This window comes from Bos indicus, chromosome 5, assembly GCF_029378745.1.
Source record: "Bos indicus isolate NIAB-ARS_2022 breed Sahiwal x Tharparkar chromosome 5, NIAB-ARS_B.indTharparkar_mat_pri_1.0, whole genome shotgun sequence".
Classification (NCBI taxonomy): Eukaryota; Metazoa; Chordata; class Mammalia; order Artiodactyla; family Bovidae; genus Bos; species Bos indicus.
This window is the reverse complement of record NC_091764.1, coordinates 109,723,862-109,739,446: the sequence shown is the minus strand read 5'-3', so window position 1 is coordinate 109,739,446 and position 15,585 is coordinate 109,723,862. Positions and strand designations below refer to the sequence as shown.

Sequence of the window (15,585 nt, the reverse complement as noted above, 5' to 3'; positions counted from 1 at the left end):
ACTGGCCAGTGTGCCCCTCCACCAAGGCAGGTCAGATGTACCAGGGTCAGAGGGGAGCTCGCCGCGCCCCCCGCCCCAGATGAGTGTTTCTCTTTGTCACGCCTTGGCCTGGTGTCAGCATTCACTGAGTCCTTTCCTCTGTAAGTCTCCCTTGCAGGCCTTCCACTTTCCTTCCTCTCCATGTCCTGCACTTCTCCCCTGCTGGCTGACACTTGCTCCTCCTGGAAAGCTCAGCTGTTGTCCCTCAGAGGCCCATCTTGGGTGAGGACCCTTTCCCTGTGACGGGGCCTCTGCCCGTGTCCCCAGCCCCGTGCCTCTCTCTCTGATGCTCAGTGGAGCGCAAGCCTGTCTCACCTGCTCAGCTGTGATGTCCCTGACAGCAGTGGTCTTGCTCCTCTCCATTCCCTGGGCCTCAGATGGTTCCTGGCGTGTGGAGGGCAGGCCGCGTGTTACATTGTCGAACAAATGACTGCTGCACTTGGAAACTGTCTCCTAGAACATGTTTCTAGATACTGACCGGGATGTGCTAACCAGCCCTTTTTCTTTATTAGGTTAACGTGACGGCATCAGGCGGGTCCACAGCCCTCCCCCTGCCCCACCTGTCCAGGGCGCTGAGAGTGGGGACATGGAGGAGAGTAAGAACGAGGCCACGAATCGGGCCCACGTCCTCTTTGACCGCTTCGTGCAGGCCACCACCTGCAAGGGGACCCTCAAGGCCTTCCAAGAGCTCTGTGACCACCTGGAACTGAAGCCTAAGGACCATCGCTCCTTTTATCACAAGCTCAAGTCCAAGCTTAACTACTGGAAAGCCAAGGCCCTCTGGGCAAAGCTGGACAAGCGGGGCAGCCACAAAGACTACAAGAAGGGAAAGGTGTGCACGAACACCAAGGTAGGGCCTGGGACTCGCTGGAGAGGGAGAGGGCATTGGGTGGAGGTAGCCTGTGAGGCCAGGTGGGGTCATCTACTGCCTGGGGGGGTATTGGGCTGAGCCCGCGTGCGGGTCCTCTGCCTGTGTTCATTTGACCGTTCCTCCTGCCCCGCTCTTACCCCTGAACTGACACAGGAACATGGGCATCTCAGCTGCTGAGAACTACCCTGCAGTCAAATGATATGGGGGCTGTTTGATTTTGCTGCCGCTCTGGCTGACTCTCACGCTGTTAGAGGACGCAGGCCACTGAGCACAGAGGTAGCCAGGCCCTGTTGGGGTCCTGTCTGCCTGGGTGGCCTGGTGCTTGGCAGAGCAGCCTCTGGACTCAGTGTCCGGTAAGGTGTGCAGAGTATTGGCCAACTTGGGGATTTCCCACAGGCTTCAGACATCCTTTCATCCATTTTCCAGAGGCCTGTGTTGATAAGCAAAGGCTTTGTAAACCAAAGAATTTCTTTTGCTTGCTTCACAATCTAGAGAAATCTTAGGCAAAGACCGAAGATGTCCACTCAAGTGTGCTGTAGGAGGCGTGGGGAGTGGAGAAGGATAACACATTCTGTGTTTTCCTCATTATGTAAGAGCCCTTTCTGTGAGAAGCTAGAAAAGCTAGCTTTTGCAGAAGTTGGAGATGATGTTAGGACTGCTGTTACTATTTCATGAGCCTTAACTTGCCCTGTGTGGGTTTGTATTTGGGTAGGTATTCATACACAGAATTCAAGTAATTCAAAGGCATACTTTTATGAGTGTACTCTAGAGTTTTATTAAGAATGAGGAGAATCTGAAGCCAGAGGCAGTGCCTGTCTCTCCTCTGGACCTGCATGTGAACTAGTTCAGTGTCAGCCAGAGTCCTTCTCTAGAACATGGATCTTCAAGAACTCTCTTCAGCACAGGAAGCTCTGACTCCTGAGGATTACCTCCTGGGAGTCTTTCAAGCGGTAGGTCCATCCAGGACCCAGGCTTGCTTGGCTGTGTGTTTAGTGATCTGTGTCTCCTCAAGCAGGCAGAGATCTGCTTGACTTACAAGCCTTCCAAAAGGTTTTCTCCTGTTGATGAGAGATGACATGTGAGTTTCATCCTGTGTTGATGTCATGGCCCAGGTAAAGATCTGCAGGTGCCCTGTCTGAGTTTCTGTCCAGCAGTGAAAGTCAAGTCTTCCTCCATCCAGAGCGCTCACAGCTTCTCTCTGAAGCCATTGTGGGCGCTCCACTCTGACCCAGATGGGAGTGAAGGTTTCTTGGTAATGGGGAGAATAGCCCTGTGGGAGTTTTAGGGAATGGTAGTCATGAGATCAAGAGTGCTGCCTTTGCCCTGAAAGCAGCCATGTCTTTCAGTGTCTCATCATTGGAGCCGGCCCCTGCGGTCTCCGCACAGCCATCGATTTGTCCTTGCTGGGAGCTAAGGTGGTCGTCATTGAGAAGCGAGACGCCTTCTCCCGCAACAACGTCTTGCACCTCTGGCCGTTCACCATACATGACCTGCGAGGTCTGGGTGCCAAGAAGTTCTACGGCAAGTTCTGTGCTGGGGCCATCGACCACATCAGTAAGTAAGATCAGCACTCCTATGGAATCCTGCCTCTGCCCACTTCTCAGGGGACAATGGCAGGCAGATTCTAGAAGCTGGTGGGCCCTGTCATCGTTCGTGTCTGTTGTGTAGAGAGCACACTCAACTTGGAGTTGGAGTACCTGCCCTCCAGAGGTTCTGTAACCTGAGATTCTTAAGTGCCAATGTGTCTCCTGCAAAATGAGTTTAGCTTAAGGAGCTCTAAGATCCTGGGCTCTTACTGAGCACTGGCAGTGGGCGGGATGGGCGCTGGGGCGAGTCCAGGAAACAGACCTCCAGTGTGGGCTTTGACCCTCTGGTGGTTCATAGTCCAGAGGGAGAGGCCCGAGGTGTGGGCTCGCTGTGACACACTGCTGTGGGTGCCTCCTGACGAGAGGGCACATGCTCTGGGGGTGGCCCTGGGTATCAGAAGGACAAACTCCTGGTCTGGCTGTGAGTGGCCAGTCGATAGTGGGATTCCTTCGTTGGGTGGTTCTTGTGAGGTCTGCAGCATGCAGGGCTCCTGCTGGACTCTGGTCCCCTCCAGGCTCGGCCTGGGCCCGTGCTTGAGTCAGTAGACATTAATGCAGACAGTGCTTTTGTTTTCATGCTGATCTGAAAAGTGGTTCAGAACAGACTGTCTACTTTATGAGGCTGAAGTCTTGTCTGTTGATTGTCACTGGTGGTTTCAGGGGGGCCTTATCAAGGAGCTGCTGTTCGGAGCTCTTCAGGTGTGTCCTGTAAACATCGGCTTCAAAGCAATTGTGCCAGTTTATCACCTGCTGGCCGACAGAGGCCACGTTCCACTAGTAGCAGAAGCGCTCTGTCGGTTGGGCTGTACGGTGTAAAGCATCTTGGAACTCAGCTGTGTACAGCTACAGTGTGTGCCAGCAGAAGATTTAAGGAGCCTGGGAGTGTGACTCGGAAGGGTGGGCGGGGAGGGAAGTAACTGAGATGACCTCAAGGAGGGTTGGCAAGTTTCCTAGCACGTTGTCACAGCCTGCCGGCATCTTGGTCTTAGCAGAGGGCAGGGTCGTCACATCAGTGGACTTGTCTGCCTTGTGCGTGGCAGGGTTTGTTGTAGAGCCCAGACCCGCTCTCAGTCCCGGGCTGCTGCCGTGCCTGGCACCTGGGAGGCACCCACTGGACGCTGAACAGATGCGTAACTCACTGTGACCAGGAGCACGATTCCTATCATTCTGAGCCTTGGTTCCTACACCTGTGGACCAGCGGTGGGAGGGGGACAGTAAGAGACTGAGGTTGGATGGAGGGTGCCCTTTTCAGCGTGTATGGATGTGTGGCCATCAGTGAGGTACGAGGTGAGAAAAGCCGTGGGCAGTTCAGGAGGCAGTGCAGCCCTTTGTGTCCAGTGGGAGGTGCCCCTGGGGCCCATCTTTCACCTTTTGTGGTGAATCCTGTCAGCGTCACAGGTTCTGCTCAGTCACTGTGACTCTGAACCCATCAGGGAGGATGTGGGGCTCTGAGCACATCAGGGAGGATGAGGGGCTCTGAGCCCATCAGGGAGGATTGGGGGACTCTGAGCACATCAGGGAGGATGTGGGGCTCTGAGCACATCAGGGAGGATGGGGAAGGGCTCTGAGTACATCAGGGAGGATGGAGGGGCTCTGAGCACACCAGGGAGGATGGGGAGGGGCTCTGAGCCCATCAGGGAGGATGGGGAGGGGCTCTGAGCCCATCAGGGAGGATGGGGAGGGGCTCTGAGCCCATCAGGGAGGATGGGGAGGGGCTCTGAGCCCATCAGGGAGGATGGGGAGGGGCCCTGAGCACATCAGGGAGGATGGGGAGGGGCCCTGAGCACATCAGGGAGGATGGGGAGCTCTGAGCACATCAGGGAGGATGGGGAAGGGCTCTGAGCACATCAGGGAGGATGAGGAGGAGCTCTGAGCACATCAGGGAGGATTGGGGAGGGAGCGCGTCTCCTGCTGTCTCAGTGCTCTCGTGTGCTGGGAATACCTAACCCAAGAGGTGGGCATGGCCCCATGTGTGTCTCTGGAACATCTGCACTGAGTTGTATTTGCCCTGGGAAAGGAAAGACGCTACAGGCATGGCTGGGAAAAGCCTGCTGCCGGTGACTTTAAGCAGCCGAGTAAACTCTGCGTGCATGGGTGGGTGGGGGAACTGGGGTAGTGATGCTGACTGTCTGCCCCGCTGAGGACCCTCACTTGTGCAATCTTCTGCCCACTTAGGTATCCGTCAGCTTCAGCTAATACTTTTGAAAGTAGCCTTGATCCTAGGCATTGAGATCCACGTCAATGTGGAATTCCGAGGACTTGTGGAGCCTCCCGAGGATCAAGAAAATGAACGTGAGTGTACAAATAAGGAGGGAAAGGGGCTGGAAGGAGTGAGAAAGATGCGATCTATGGGGGAGACGACAGGCGTCTCGGGTAGTTTTCAGAGCTGGTTAAAGGGCTTCTCCGTTTGTACAGCCTGTGGAGGAACTTTGACTTAATGAGGAGGCCCTGACATAGTATGAGACATGCCGGGTGCTTGGATCCGTTACAGAAGGTCATGTGCTGGGGGACGTTCCTTTGTGAGCCTTCCTCAAAGCTTCTTTCTTTGGTTTGTACCCCATGCTTTTACGCCTGCTATGTTTGACATGGGATTTTGTGCCATCTGCACACCTGGATATCTAGAGATCTGGGTGTATGAATATCTCAGGTGTATGAATGGGTCTGGTGACGACCTTCATTCTGACTTTGGTCCACAGGAATAGGTTGGCGGGCCCTGGTGCACCCCAAAACGCACCCTGTGTCAGAATATGAGTTTGAAGTGATCATCGGCGGGGATGGCCGCAGGAATACCTTGGAAGGTACTGGGCAGTCTCCTCCTCCTGCTGGTTCACAGCCAGGGAAGGGTTGCCTTCCCCAAGCCCCGTAAGAGCTTGTGTCCTCAGAGTCCCCACTCCTGAGACCTCTCCTCTGGTCCGTGCCTGTGCTGGTGGATGGCAGGCCCCACCAGCTGGCTCTCAGGCACTTCTCTGGGTGCAGGGAGACAGGCTCTCATGAGCCGGGTGCACTGCAGATCTAGACCTGACTTATTCAAGCAGATGGAGCCTCACACTGAGTGCTTCTCTGGCCCGTCGGATTTTGAGGCGTGTGTTAGCTGTGGGTGACTTTGACATCTTGCTGGATTGGGAAGGCTTTGGGAGGTAGACACCTTACTTCCAGACAGAGGAGAGCTTCCCTCAATTTCCCGTGATTCCCACCCCCAACACTCCTCCATGTCCCCATCAGAACCCCTCCTATTTCTCCTGTTTGACGTGAACTTCCTGCTTCTCTGGCCAGCTTTTGTCACCTCTGAAAATTTCTTCCCCACTTCCCAGGATTTCGTCGGAAAGAATTCCGTGGCAAATTGGCCATTGCCATTACAGCAAATTTTATTAACCGAAATACAACAGCAGAAGCCAAAGTGGAAGAAATCAGTGGTGTGGCTTTTATATTCAACCAAAAATTTTTCCAGGAACTGAGGGAAGCCACAGGTTGGTGTTAATACTTCCACGGCGGAAGGAAAGACTCTGAACACCGCTCTGGTCCTCGTCTGGGGGGCTGGCGGGGCGGGGGTCGTTGCTGCTGCTGCTGTGCTGTGGCCTCTGCCCTTTCTGCACTGCTGTGCTTCGCTCTGAGCGTTGTGCCGTTCATGCCTCTGTCTCCTGCTCTGCTGTCTTTTGTGCTCATCGCTGTGGCTGGGCTGCTCCTCCTGCTTGAACCCCTTCCCCTGCCTGGCACTCAGTCGCTGTGGGTGGGGAGCCCTGGTTTGTTGAGAAGCAGACTGTAGGTGTTGAGTGTGTTTTCTTTTTCCTGAGTTCATTTGCTTCTGAAGTAAACCACGTGCCAGATAAAAACGAGGCTGTTGTATGGTAGCTTGTGAATAGATTCACTTGGACATTCACTGCAACAAAAATGTGTGACAAATTGCAGTTAGCTGTTTTCTAGAACACAGTTTCTTACCATTGCATCTAATTTTTTAGGTTAATAGAGTTAAAGAGCCAGTAGTGCACTCTCTGCTTCCAGCATCTGGTTGTCTATCTTGCTCGTGAGCGTCTAGGAGATTCCCCCGTTGCTTTGATGAGTATCAAAGAGGCTTAACCTGAGAACTGACTCAGACCCTCTTCCTCAGGGTTAACCTCTCCCTTCTTCCCATCCTCACGTTTCTGCTTCCTGTTGATGGCTGTTGTGATAACAGGGTGTCAGGTAAATGCAGAGCAGTGTGAGGATGGCCAGGCTTCCCCCTCTTTTTGTGAACAAACGGGCAGGGTGTGAAGATCGGGCTCAGACACCTGTTTTCTCTTTCCTGCCTGGGGTTCCAGGACCCTGGTCTCTGTGGACTGATAACAGTCATCCCCCCACTTCTCAGCAGACCCTCACGTGTGAGTCTGTCCTCTGTCGCAGGGATCGACCTGGAGAACATTGTCTACTACAAAGATGACACACACTACTTCGTTATGACTGCCAAGAAGCAGAGCTTACTGGACAAAGGGGTGATACTGCATGTGAGTCACGGATTTCTTTTAGACCTCTTTTTATGTATCAGGTCATGTGATTACCAAGATAAAGAATTTTATTGTCTGATCAGTTTTTCTTGCAAAGTCATTAAAACGAGTACCTCACTCATCTTCTGCTGATGTTTTGTATTTTGTAATCCTCTGATGTTTTTTAGTTTAACACTTTAAAAAATCTCATTTTGGAAAATATCAAGTGTGAACAAAAGTGGAGAGACTTGGGTAATGAACCCCCGTGTGCCTCTTATCCAGCTTCACAGGGATCAGCACGCGGCCAGCACTGCCTACTCCCCACTCCTGCGTGGGGCTGTGCAGAGCAATCTCAGGTAGCATTTTGTGCATAAATATTCAGTGTAATTTTAGTGCTTAGGTTTGTGGCTTATGGTACATTCCCATGTGGCTGATTATTGGTTGGTTAATAGGTCGTCCTTTGGGAGAGGGTTGTAGAGCGAAGGGGCTTATAGAGGGAAGGGAATTTGGTGTTTCTGGGATCTGGTTACAGAGGCCCAGGGAACAGAGCCTCAGTCAGGCTTTATTTGGACCTCTTTGTGGCCTGACAGTGAGGACTCTTGTTCACCTGGAGTCAGGGCCAGCTAAGCCTTTTTTCCAGATGACTAATTGTGTGACATTCCCTGAGACGATGACCTGGAAATGGAATCAGAGAGCCACAGGTGGATGGTTCCTCCAGAGATGGTTCCTCAGGAGAGTTTCTTAAGTCTTGCTTGGTCTGGCTGGTCTGGGTTTGAGAATTACTATTGCTGTGCTGACGTGCTGACCGAGGCCCCTGCGGTCCCAGCACAGACTTGCGGCTGAGTGTCAGGGCGTCCCAGGTCTGCAGGGTGGTGATGCGTTGACACTGCCGCTTTGCCTTGGGCAGCGCTGGGGAGCAGGGAGCTTGCCCGAAGCAGTCTCCTCCTCGGGGGCCTCCTGTCTGTGTCTCAGCCCCGTGGCCTTTGTGTGAGTCAGGAGAAGGGAGCAGAGCAGTGGATGCAGCCCGTGCCGCTGGAGTATATCCAGGGTGGGATATACTCAGTTGAATGTTTCATCGGGAAGAGATACTCATGAGCCTGCTGGTGCGCCTTGGGGCCAAGCTAAGACTTGACATCTACCGTCCTCGTCAGGACTGGTAATCAGTTGACATTATGTTGGAACAATCTAGATTGGCGAAACCTGATGTACTTTTCCTATTTGTTTTTTTTGTTTTTTTTTAGCACACAGGGTGTGTGCCACTGAATCCTGAGCCCATGGTGGCTACTCACTAAGTATTGAACAAACCAACTTGAGTGTGCATGTTTGCCCTTTCCATCTTGTCTGGGCAGCTGGAGGTGCCCTCAGAGACACTTGGGGAGCTCTGGTCGCCCTTGAGGAGGAGGCCTGGTCGGTGTGCAGGAACCTCCAGAGCAGAGGAGTTTCTCAGTCCTCTCTGTGGAGAGCCCTTTTTCTCTCATCATTTTTCTTTGTTGGTGGATTACTGTGGGGCCTTCCAGAATCCTGTGTATTGTTTGGAAAGCTTCTGTTCCATCCTCAGTGTATCTCTTGCCGGTTCCCTGGGCTGCTGGTGCCCCCACCTTCTTATCCGTCGGGCATGGAAGCTTTTGGGTTCTTCCTTTGGGGTCGATGGGAGACTCAGGTTGAGTGTCCTGTGTCGTCCAGTTGCTGTCAGAAGAGGATGCTTGCTGATAGCGGCCTTAACTGGGGATGCTTTTCAGTTTACAAGGCACCATCCCATGAGTCATTGTATTTGGTGCTCAGAGCAGCTCCGTGAGGTGGAGTGGATTAGACTGCACAAGTAGTGACTTGTTCTAAGAACGATGGAAAAGCAGGGACTCTGTTTCTAGGTGGCAAAACCTGTGTTCCTTTAGAAACAAGCCCCCCTCGCTTCCCGAATTTGTGTGGAGGACTTATTTATTGGAACAGGAAGCCACTCTCGGGGCGGGGAAGGTGGTGTGGCCGTGGCCTTCCCTTGAGCCTCCCCCCGTCTCTGGAGACAGGACTACGCTGACACGGAGCTCTTGCTCTCCCGGGAGAATGTGGACCAGGAGGCCCTGCTGAGCTACGCCCGGGAGGCAGCCGACTTCTCCACCCAGCAGCAGCTGCCGTCGCTGGACTTCGCCATCAACCACTATGGGCAGCCTGACGTGGCCATGTTCGACTTCACGTGCATGTATGCCTCCGAGAATGCGGCCCTGGTGCGGGAGCACAACGGGCACCAGCTGCTGGTGGCTCTGGTGGGGGACAGCCTCCTGGAGGTGAGAGTGGGTGTTGGGGGCGGCATGACTAGGAACATGGGGTCCCAGGCTGGGAGCGTCTGTGTCATCCTGCCGTGTAGAGTCCAACCTAGGGGCTCAGAGCCTGCTGAGTTAGGTTTAGGACCTGCCAGGTTGTTGGGGGGAAGGGCAATATGTCCTGCTAGAACGTCCTCTCAGGTCCAAAGGCTTTCTTTGCTCAGGAGTTTAGTTTCCCTCTATTAAAAGGTAATTAATTCTCTGTTTTCTATCTCCTTCTAGCCTTTTTGGCCAATGGGAACAGGAATAGCCCGGGGCTTTCTGGCTGCTATGGACTCAGCCTGGATGGTGCGTAGCTGGTCTCTGGGGACAAGCCCCTTGGAAGTCCTGGCAGAGAGGTAACCGCAGGGGCCCTCCGTGATGAGATGGAGCGTCAGTTGTAGGCTGGGCTCAGGTTTCTCCTCCTTAATTGATGATATATTCTTATTTAGGAGAAGAAAGGTAAGATAGGTATTCATAAAATCATAGACACCTACCGCTTATCTCAGGGATGTTCTCCTGTCACTCTCCAAAGCAAACTCTTCCAAGCGGTGTCTGAATCTTTGTGTAACACTGCCGGGTGTTCTCTGATTCCTCTGTGACAGTTATGTAAACAGGGGTATGAAAATCCTGTGTCAAGTCCTTCTTGTCTTTGAACTAGAGAGACTTATACTAATGAAATCAGTGTGGTAGCTGGGGATGTCCTAACTTAGAACTAATTAAAGATGCCTTTGAGTTCAAAGGGAAACACCAAACTACTTGTAAACATTTCTCAAATGTCAGATGTTTTGAAGCAGATAATTGCAAATGAGCTAAGACCTGGGATTTGCATGCTGATAAAGAACAGGTGCCTTGACCAGAACTAGAGGAAGAGGATATGCTGGGTGAAATTCGGGGTTCATATGATTTTAAGTCTGTTACATAAGGTCCTAAGGGGTCACAGCCAGGAAATGGCAGTCCTTCGAGGGTGGGACACCTGGTCTCAGGGGTCACGAGGGTGTGGAGAGAAGCTGGACACGTGGGCGGGGTGTGTGGGAGGGGGCCTTTGCAAGTGGCAAGTTTTTTTCATCAGTGACTTTCTTAAAAATTTGGTGAACTTGCCAAAACAGAGCACAGTAGTAAATTAGATTCAGGCTTTGCTCCGGCCCACAGCAGTGTGCTTGCCCTTCTTTCTGGGGCGTAGCAGGCTGGGGCCTGTGGGATCCTGGAGGTGGAGGGGATGGGAAGCAGGGCTGATGTGGAGGTGGGGGAACCCCATCCAGGAGGAAGGCTGGCCCTGCCCTGGGCTCTCAGAACATAGAAATATCATCAGAGGTGTTTCTGTTGCTGTCACTGCTCTGAGCGTATTGTTCGTTGTTGCAGGGAAAGCATTTATAGGTTGCTGCCTCAGACCACCCCTGAGAACGTGAGCAAGAACTTCAGCCAGTACAGCATCGACCCGGTCACCAGATACCCCAACGTGAATGTCAACTTTCTCCGGCCGAGCCAGGTGAGAGTCCCTGGCCAGTCGGGCATGACCTGGCCACTGTCAGGCCCAGTCAGACCCTGTGGATACGAGCATACACAGCCTTCCTTAAGAACCAAGTGACGTCTCCCTGAGTTGGCTGAGGAGGCGTTTTCCATCAGTAGATGGAGCCCCCAGGGAGGCGGGTGTGCAGTGACGAGCAGGGCACAGCCCTGGCGCCCTGGGCAGGGCGTGTGGTGCACACCTGCCTCACTGCCACCAGTCACTGTGCCCGGGCCCTCCCCTCCCCTGCCCTTGTCTCCTTGTCTGCGCCATGGAGACCACCACCCCAGCTCCCCGGGTCTTTGTGCTGCAGACTGACTGGTCCCTTGAGAGGACTTGGGAAGATAAGACTCTGCAAGTGAAAAATACTGTCGTCCAGTTCAGAACGTCTGAAGCCTTGTTATTGCACCAAGAGTGACATTTCACAAAACACAGTAATTCCAAAGAGTCCAACAACATTGGGAAAGCAGCTCATTCAAGATATCTGTGTCCTAGACTGTACACTGGGCCTCTGTGTTTAGGGGTGAAACCTGCTGTTACTGGGCAGGAGTCATGGCCCAGCAGAGACTAAGCAAGCCCCTCCCGCCATGGCCAGGTGTCTGTCTGTCACAGGTCCTCACAGCGCGTGTGTTTGTGTGTGTGACCCGCTGCGTCCCTGAAGGGGTGAAGGCTGGCGTTACCCCTTCTGACCACACATTTCCCAGGTTTTCACTGTGGGCATTCTGTTCTCAGGTGGGCCTTGGTTCCTTGGTGTGTGATTTCCCTTCTTCACGACTTATAACCTTCCTGCCAGGTGCGCCATCTGTATGATACTGGAGACACAAAAGACGTTCATTTGGAGATGGAGAACCTTGTGAATTCCCGAACCACCCCAAAGCTGGCCCGCAACGGTGAGTCCCGGTTCGGCCTTTCAGCCAACTCGGCGTGTTCTGTGTGAAGGCTGGGCTGTGGTGTGCACAGTGCTCATCAGCACTGGACGGGACGTGACTGCTCTGCCCCGTGATACACAAGTCAGCCCGACAGCCAGGAAATAGCAGTGCTTCAGGGCTGGGAAACCTGGTCTCAGAGGTCACGAGGGAGTGGAGAGAAACTGGATACATGCTGTTGAGAGGGCGGGGTGTGTGTGCGGGGGCCTTTGAGTGCACATGCCAGCCCAGGTTTGCGGGGAAGGTCTTATCGGAGAAGCCATGGCCTCAAAGCTGAGGACCACGAGCCTGCGGGACACGATGGTCGAGGCAGAGCCCGTGCTGTACTTTGTGTCTGGTGAGGCCTCTGAAGAGTTCCTCGGGAGGAGAGTGACTGGTCACTGCAGGTGAGCCAGGTGGAGGAGGGCACCGGGCCGAGTAGGTAGTTAGGGCTGCATCCATGTCCGGCTCACTGGCCTGACGTTGAGGCCGTGGATGAGAAGGGAGACTGTGTCCAGTCTAACCGTGCCCGTCAGTGAAGGATGTGCCTTGCCATCTGAACTTGGGTTTCTGTGTCTGAAATGGGGGTGCCTATCGTGCCTCACTCCGGCTATGAGGACCTGGGGGCGCGGTGAGGTGTTCACTGCAACACTTGGTGTACAGCGGGGTGTCAAGAGTGGTAGCCGGGAGTATTAAGGAGCCAGAAGCACTGAAGAGCCTGAATAAGGAAGTGGGGCTGAAGGTTCTGTTCTGAGGTTTGAGTTCTGTCGTGGGCATCTTGAAGTTGACGTGCTGTTGGAATATCAAGATCATCTTCCTTGAAAGCAGAGAATGTGTCTTGTTTGGCTGCCCCATATGGCTTGTGGGACCTTAATTCCCCGACCAGGGATTGAACCCGTGCCCTTGTCAGTGAAAGCAAGGCATCCTGACCTCTGGACGCCAGGGAATTCCCTGGAGAATGTGTCTTTGTTCACTGCCGTTCTGGAGCCTGAACTATTGAGGTTGTCCAGTACACACTGGGCCGATGGACATAGACTTGGGAAACGCCTGAATGAAGTTAGTCTAGGAGCCAGGAGATCAGACGAGGACGCCAGCAGCGCTTCTCTGTGTCGTTTCAGGATTTGTTTCCCCGAAAGACTTAAAACAGGGTTTTCAGAAATGCGGTTTTTATCTTATGTTCACAAAGCACTTAGTGATCAGTACAAGGTTAAATATTTTCAGCTGCCTAAGGTAAGGAACAGACTTTTTTGGACACAATAGGAGTTACCAGATTCTTCTAAATGCTCTACGTCAGGACTCTTCTGATGCAGTTACAAAAAACGGATTTTTATAATGGCTTTTCATATTTTAGGAGACACATCAGTGACTGGAAAATGTCCCCGGATGTGTGTTGTCTCTGTGTCGAGTGTTTCAGGGCATGACGGCTTGTCTTGCTGAGGGCTCAGCCTGCCGCTCTGGGGTCCTTGGCTCCGCCTGTGTGATCCTGCGGAGTTGCTTTTACCTGGAAAGTACAGGACTGAACCTTTCTTCTTGGGTCCTCCAAGTGTTGATTTGGAGGGAAGGCGTTTCCTCCCCCAGCTGCTGCCAGCTCTCCAGGGAGATCTCAGGGCCGCTGGTGTGAGGGTGTCAGCAGGTGGTCATTCCCTCCACAACCCTGTCCTGGAGAGCCGCCGGGACCCTGGGCTTCAGTGTGCTTGGGTCCAGGTCACCCACGGGTAGTCTGTCATCTGGGGCATGGATGTTGACCTCAGAGTCTGTATAAATTGGGAGTTTCTTGCCTACCTAAAACTTCACGGGAATTCCCTGGGGGTTCCATGGTTAGGACTCTGCGTTCTTACTGCTGTGGGCCCGGGTTCAGTCAGCCCCTGTTGAGGAACTAAGATCCCATAAGCCACACTGTGTAGCCAAAAAAAAAAAAAAAATTATGTAATACCAGTTAAATAGCTTCTTACTTTTGAAAACCAGTGACAGCTATTTTGTCCCTGCCTTCAATGTTTTCAGACTGGTTATGTGATTCTCTGTCAAGGCTCCCAGGTGACCACACCTCCAATAATAACGTTGTTGTTGTTCTAGAGTCTGTGGCTCGTTCCAGCAAGCTGCTGGGTTGGTGCCAGCGGCAGACCGATGGCTATGCTGGGGTGAATGTGACGGACCTCACCATGTCGTGGAAGAGTGGCCTGGCCCTGTGTGCCATCATACACAGATACCGCCCTGACCTGATGTGAGTCCAGGCTCGGCCTCATCCGTATTCCCCGCGCTCAGGTGGCCTTTTCCTAGAACGGGACACGTCGCGCAGTGCTTCCTCTGCAGCTTGTGACTGGTCTTGATGTAGCCGTGTTTAAAGCTCTGTCTCTCGGGCGCTCTGTGGCTCGGCCCAGTAGTGGCCAACTGAGTGTATAAGTCTCCATACTTGCGAAATGGACCCCCTGAGCCTGCTAACATCCCATGAAGGGAAGCCCTGTTTCCTGGCCCCAGCTGAGCTCTGCATGCAGCCAGCTCTCTGTCCAGTGCTGCTGGTCACGAGGAGAGTCTGGCTGGGTGGGACCCGAAGCACGTGTGTCCCTCCTGGCAGAGCACCTGCTCCGTTCACGGGGCTTGCCCGCATTGTCTCTGTCTCCTGCACTTTATGCGAGTGTCAAGCTCGTGACACTCAGGTGGCCTTACCTCCCTGTGTGGTGCCATTTCCTCTCTTGGGCGTCCTGTGCTCATCAAACGCAGACTAGTGCAGCAGGACGACCCAGGTCAGCTGGTGCCTGATGCACCCAGCTGCCCCTGCAGGCGGTCCTTAACCATGGAAGCCAAGCAGAAAGATCCAGAAGCGAGCAGAGCACGTGGGATTATCTTGACTGACTGTGTCCTTTCATCATTAGGTCCACTTACGGGCCCATTTTTGTGTCTGTTTTATTTTAAATGATTACCGAAGGAATCCTGAAAGACCTAGTTCCCATTTATGCTAATAAAGCAGCCTCACCTGGTATTTAGAAATGGGGATTTCTGATTTGCTTGGATAAAGTAAGTGACCTCTGGTGCCCGGTCCCTGGCTCATGTAGAGGCAGATATAAAGCGAGTGGAAGTCACCTAGTCACCCTCTCTGGGGGGCAGCTTGGGGACAACTGTGGTAATGGCACGGGAGTGCTGCAACGAGGACCAGGTGAGTCACTTCTGCTCCAGAGCGAGAGCAGGACAGAGGGCCGGGGTCACAAGCGCCAGAGGGAGCCTGGCCGGTGCATGGGGCCGCACTTCTGATGGACGGACCGAAGGGGCTCCAGGGGCCTGGGGATTTCCTCCTGATGCACACAAAGCCCGGAGTCGTTAACTTGGCACTGTTCAGGCTGTAGTGACTTCACTCAGGATGAGGCCTCCACAGTTTAATAGGCTTAATATACAGAGTAAAGGAATTTAGCAAGTGAAAAAGTTACACAAGTGAGTAGGTTAACATAAAATAAGGCCTTCTCGGTTAGTCTGAAGTCACCTAATGAAGGAAGCTATCAGTCTTTACTTGACTGAATAGCAGGAAGCCTGAAACCCAGTGGGAAATGTTCGTTAATCTAAGTACTTAGGGAAACTCAGGGACCTTGCAATGAAATAACCTTTTGAGGAAAGTTTTGGAATTTCCCTGTGAGCAGAAGGCCGAGTATGATTCACTAGAGCCGACCTAGTCTATCAACAGCTTGTCAGCTCCGTGGATGCGGGGGTGATGGCTCCAGGCTTTTTAAACACAGCCTCATCCAAACAGGACCTGTTCCCTGTTGAGCCCGAGGTTACTACACGCAGACCACGTGCAGGTGCAGGGGAAACATAAGAAAAACAGCTCTTCTCCTTGAGCCTACATTTTAGTAAGAAGTTTACATTACTGGAGAAATGTTTTGTTTTCCAACTTTTCCCTCTTGTCTTTTGTGGGTAGATCTTTAATCTGGAGTTCTTCC

General features: G+C 53.0%; 1 protein-coding gene across 1 annotated transcript in view; it reads left to right on the top strand.

The window, feature by feature from the left end:
- MICAL3 (microtubule associated monooxygenase, calponin and LIM domain containing 3) overlaps positions 1–15,585 on the top strand; it is a 102,919-nt gene that overhangs the window by 66,362 nt on the left and 20,972 nt on the right. Inside the window, exons 2-12 of the mRNA XM_070790373.1 lie at positions 552–889; positions 2,257–2,464; positions 4,672–4,788; positions 5,193–5,294; positions 5,808–5,963; positions 6,874–6,974; positions 8,975–9,232; positions 9,491–9,606; positions 10,610–10,736; positions 11,548–11,644; positions 13,733–13,880. Of these exons, the coding sequence (XP_070646474.1) occupies positions 626–889; positions 2,257–2,464; positions 4,672–4,788; positions 5,193–5,294; positions 5,808–5,963; positions 6,874–6,974; positions 8,975–9,232; positions 9,491–9,606; positions 10,610–10,736; positions 11,548–11,644; positions 13,733–13,880 (1,694 nt within the window). The 5' untranslated portion in view covers positions 552–625. The remainder of the gene's footprint in view (positions 1–551; positions 890–2,256; positions 2,465–4,671; positions 4,789–5,192; positions 5,295–5,807; positions 5,964–6,873; positions 6,975–8,974; positions 9,233–9,490; positions 9,607–10,609; positions 10,737–11,547; positions 11,645–13,732; positions 13,881–15,585) is intronic.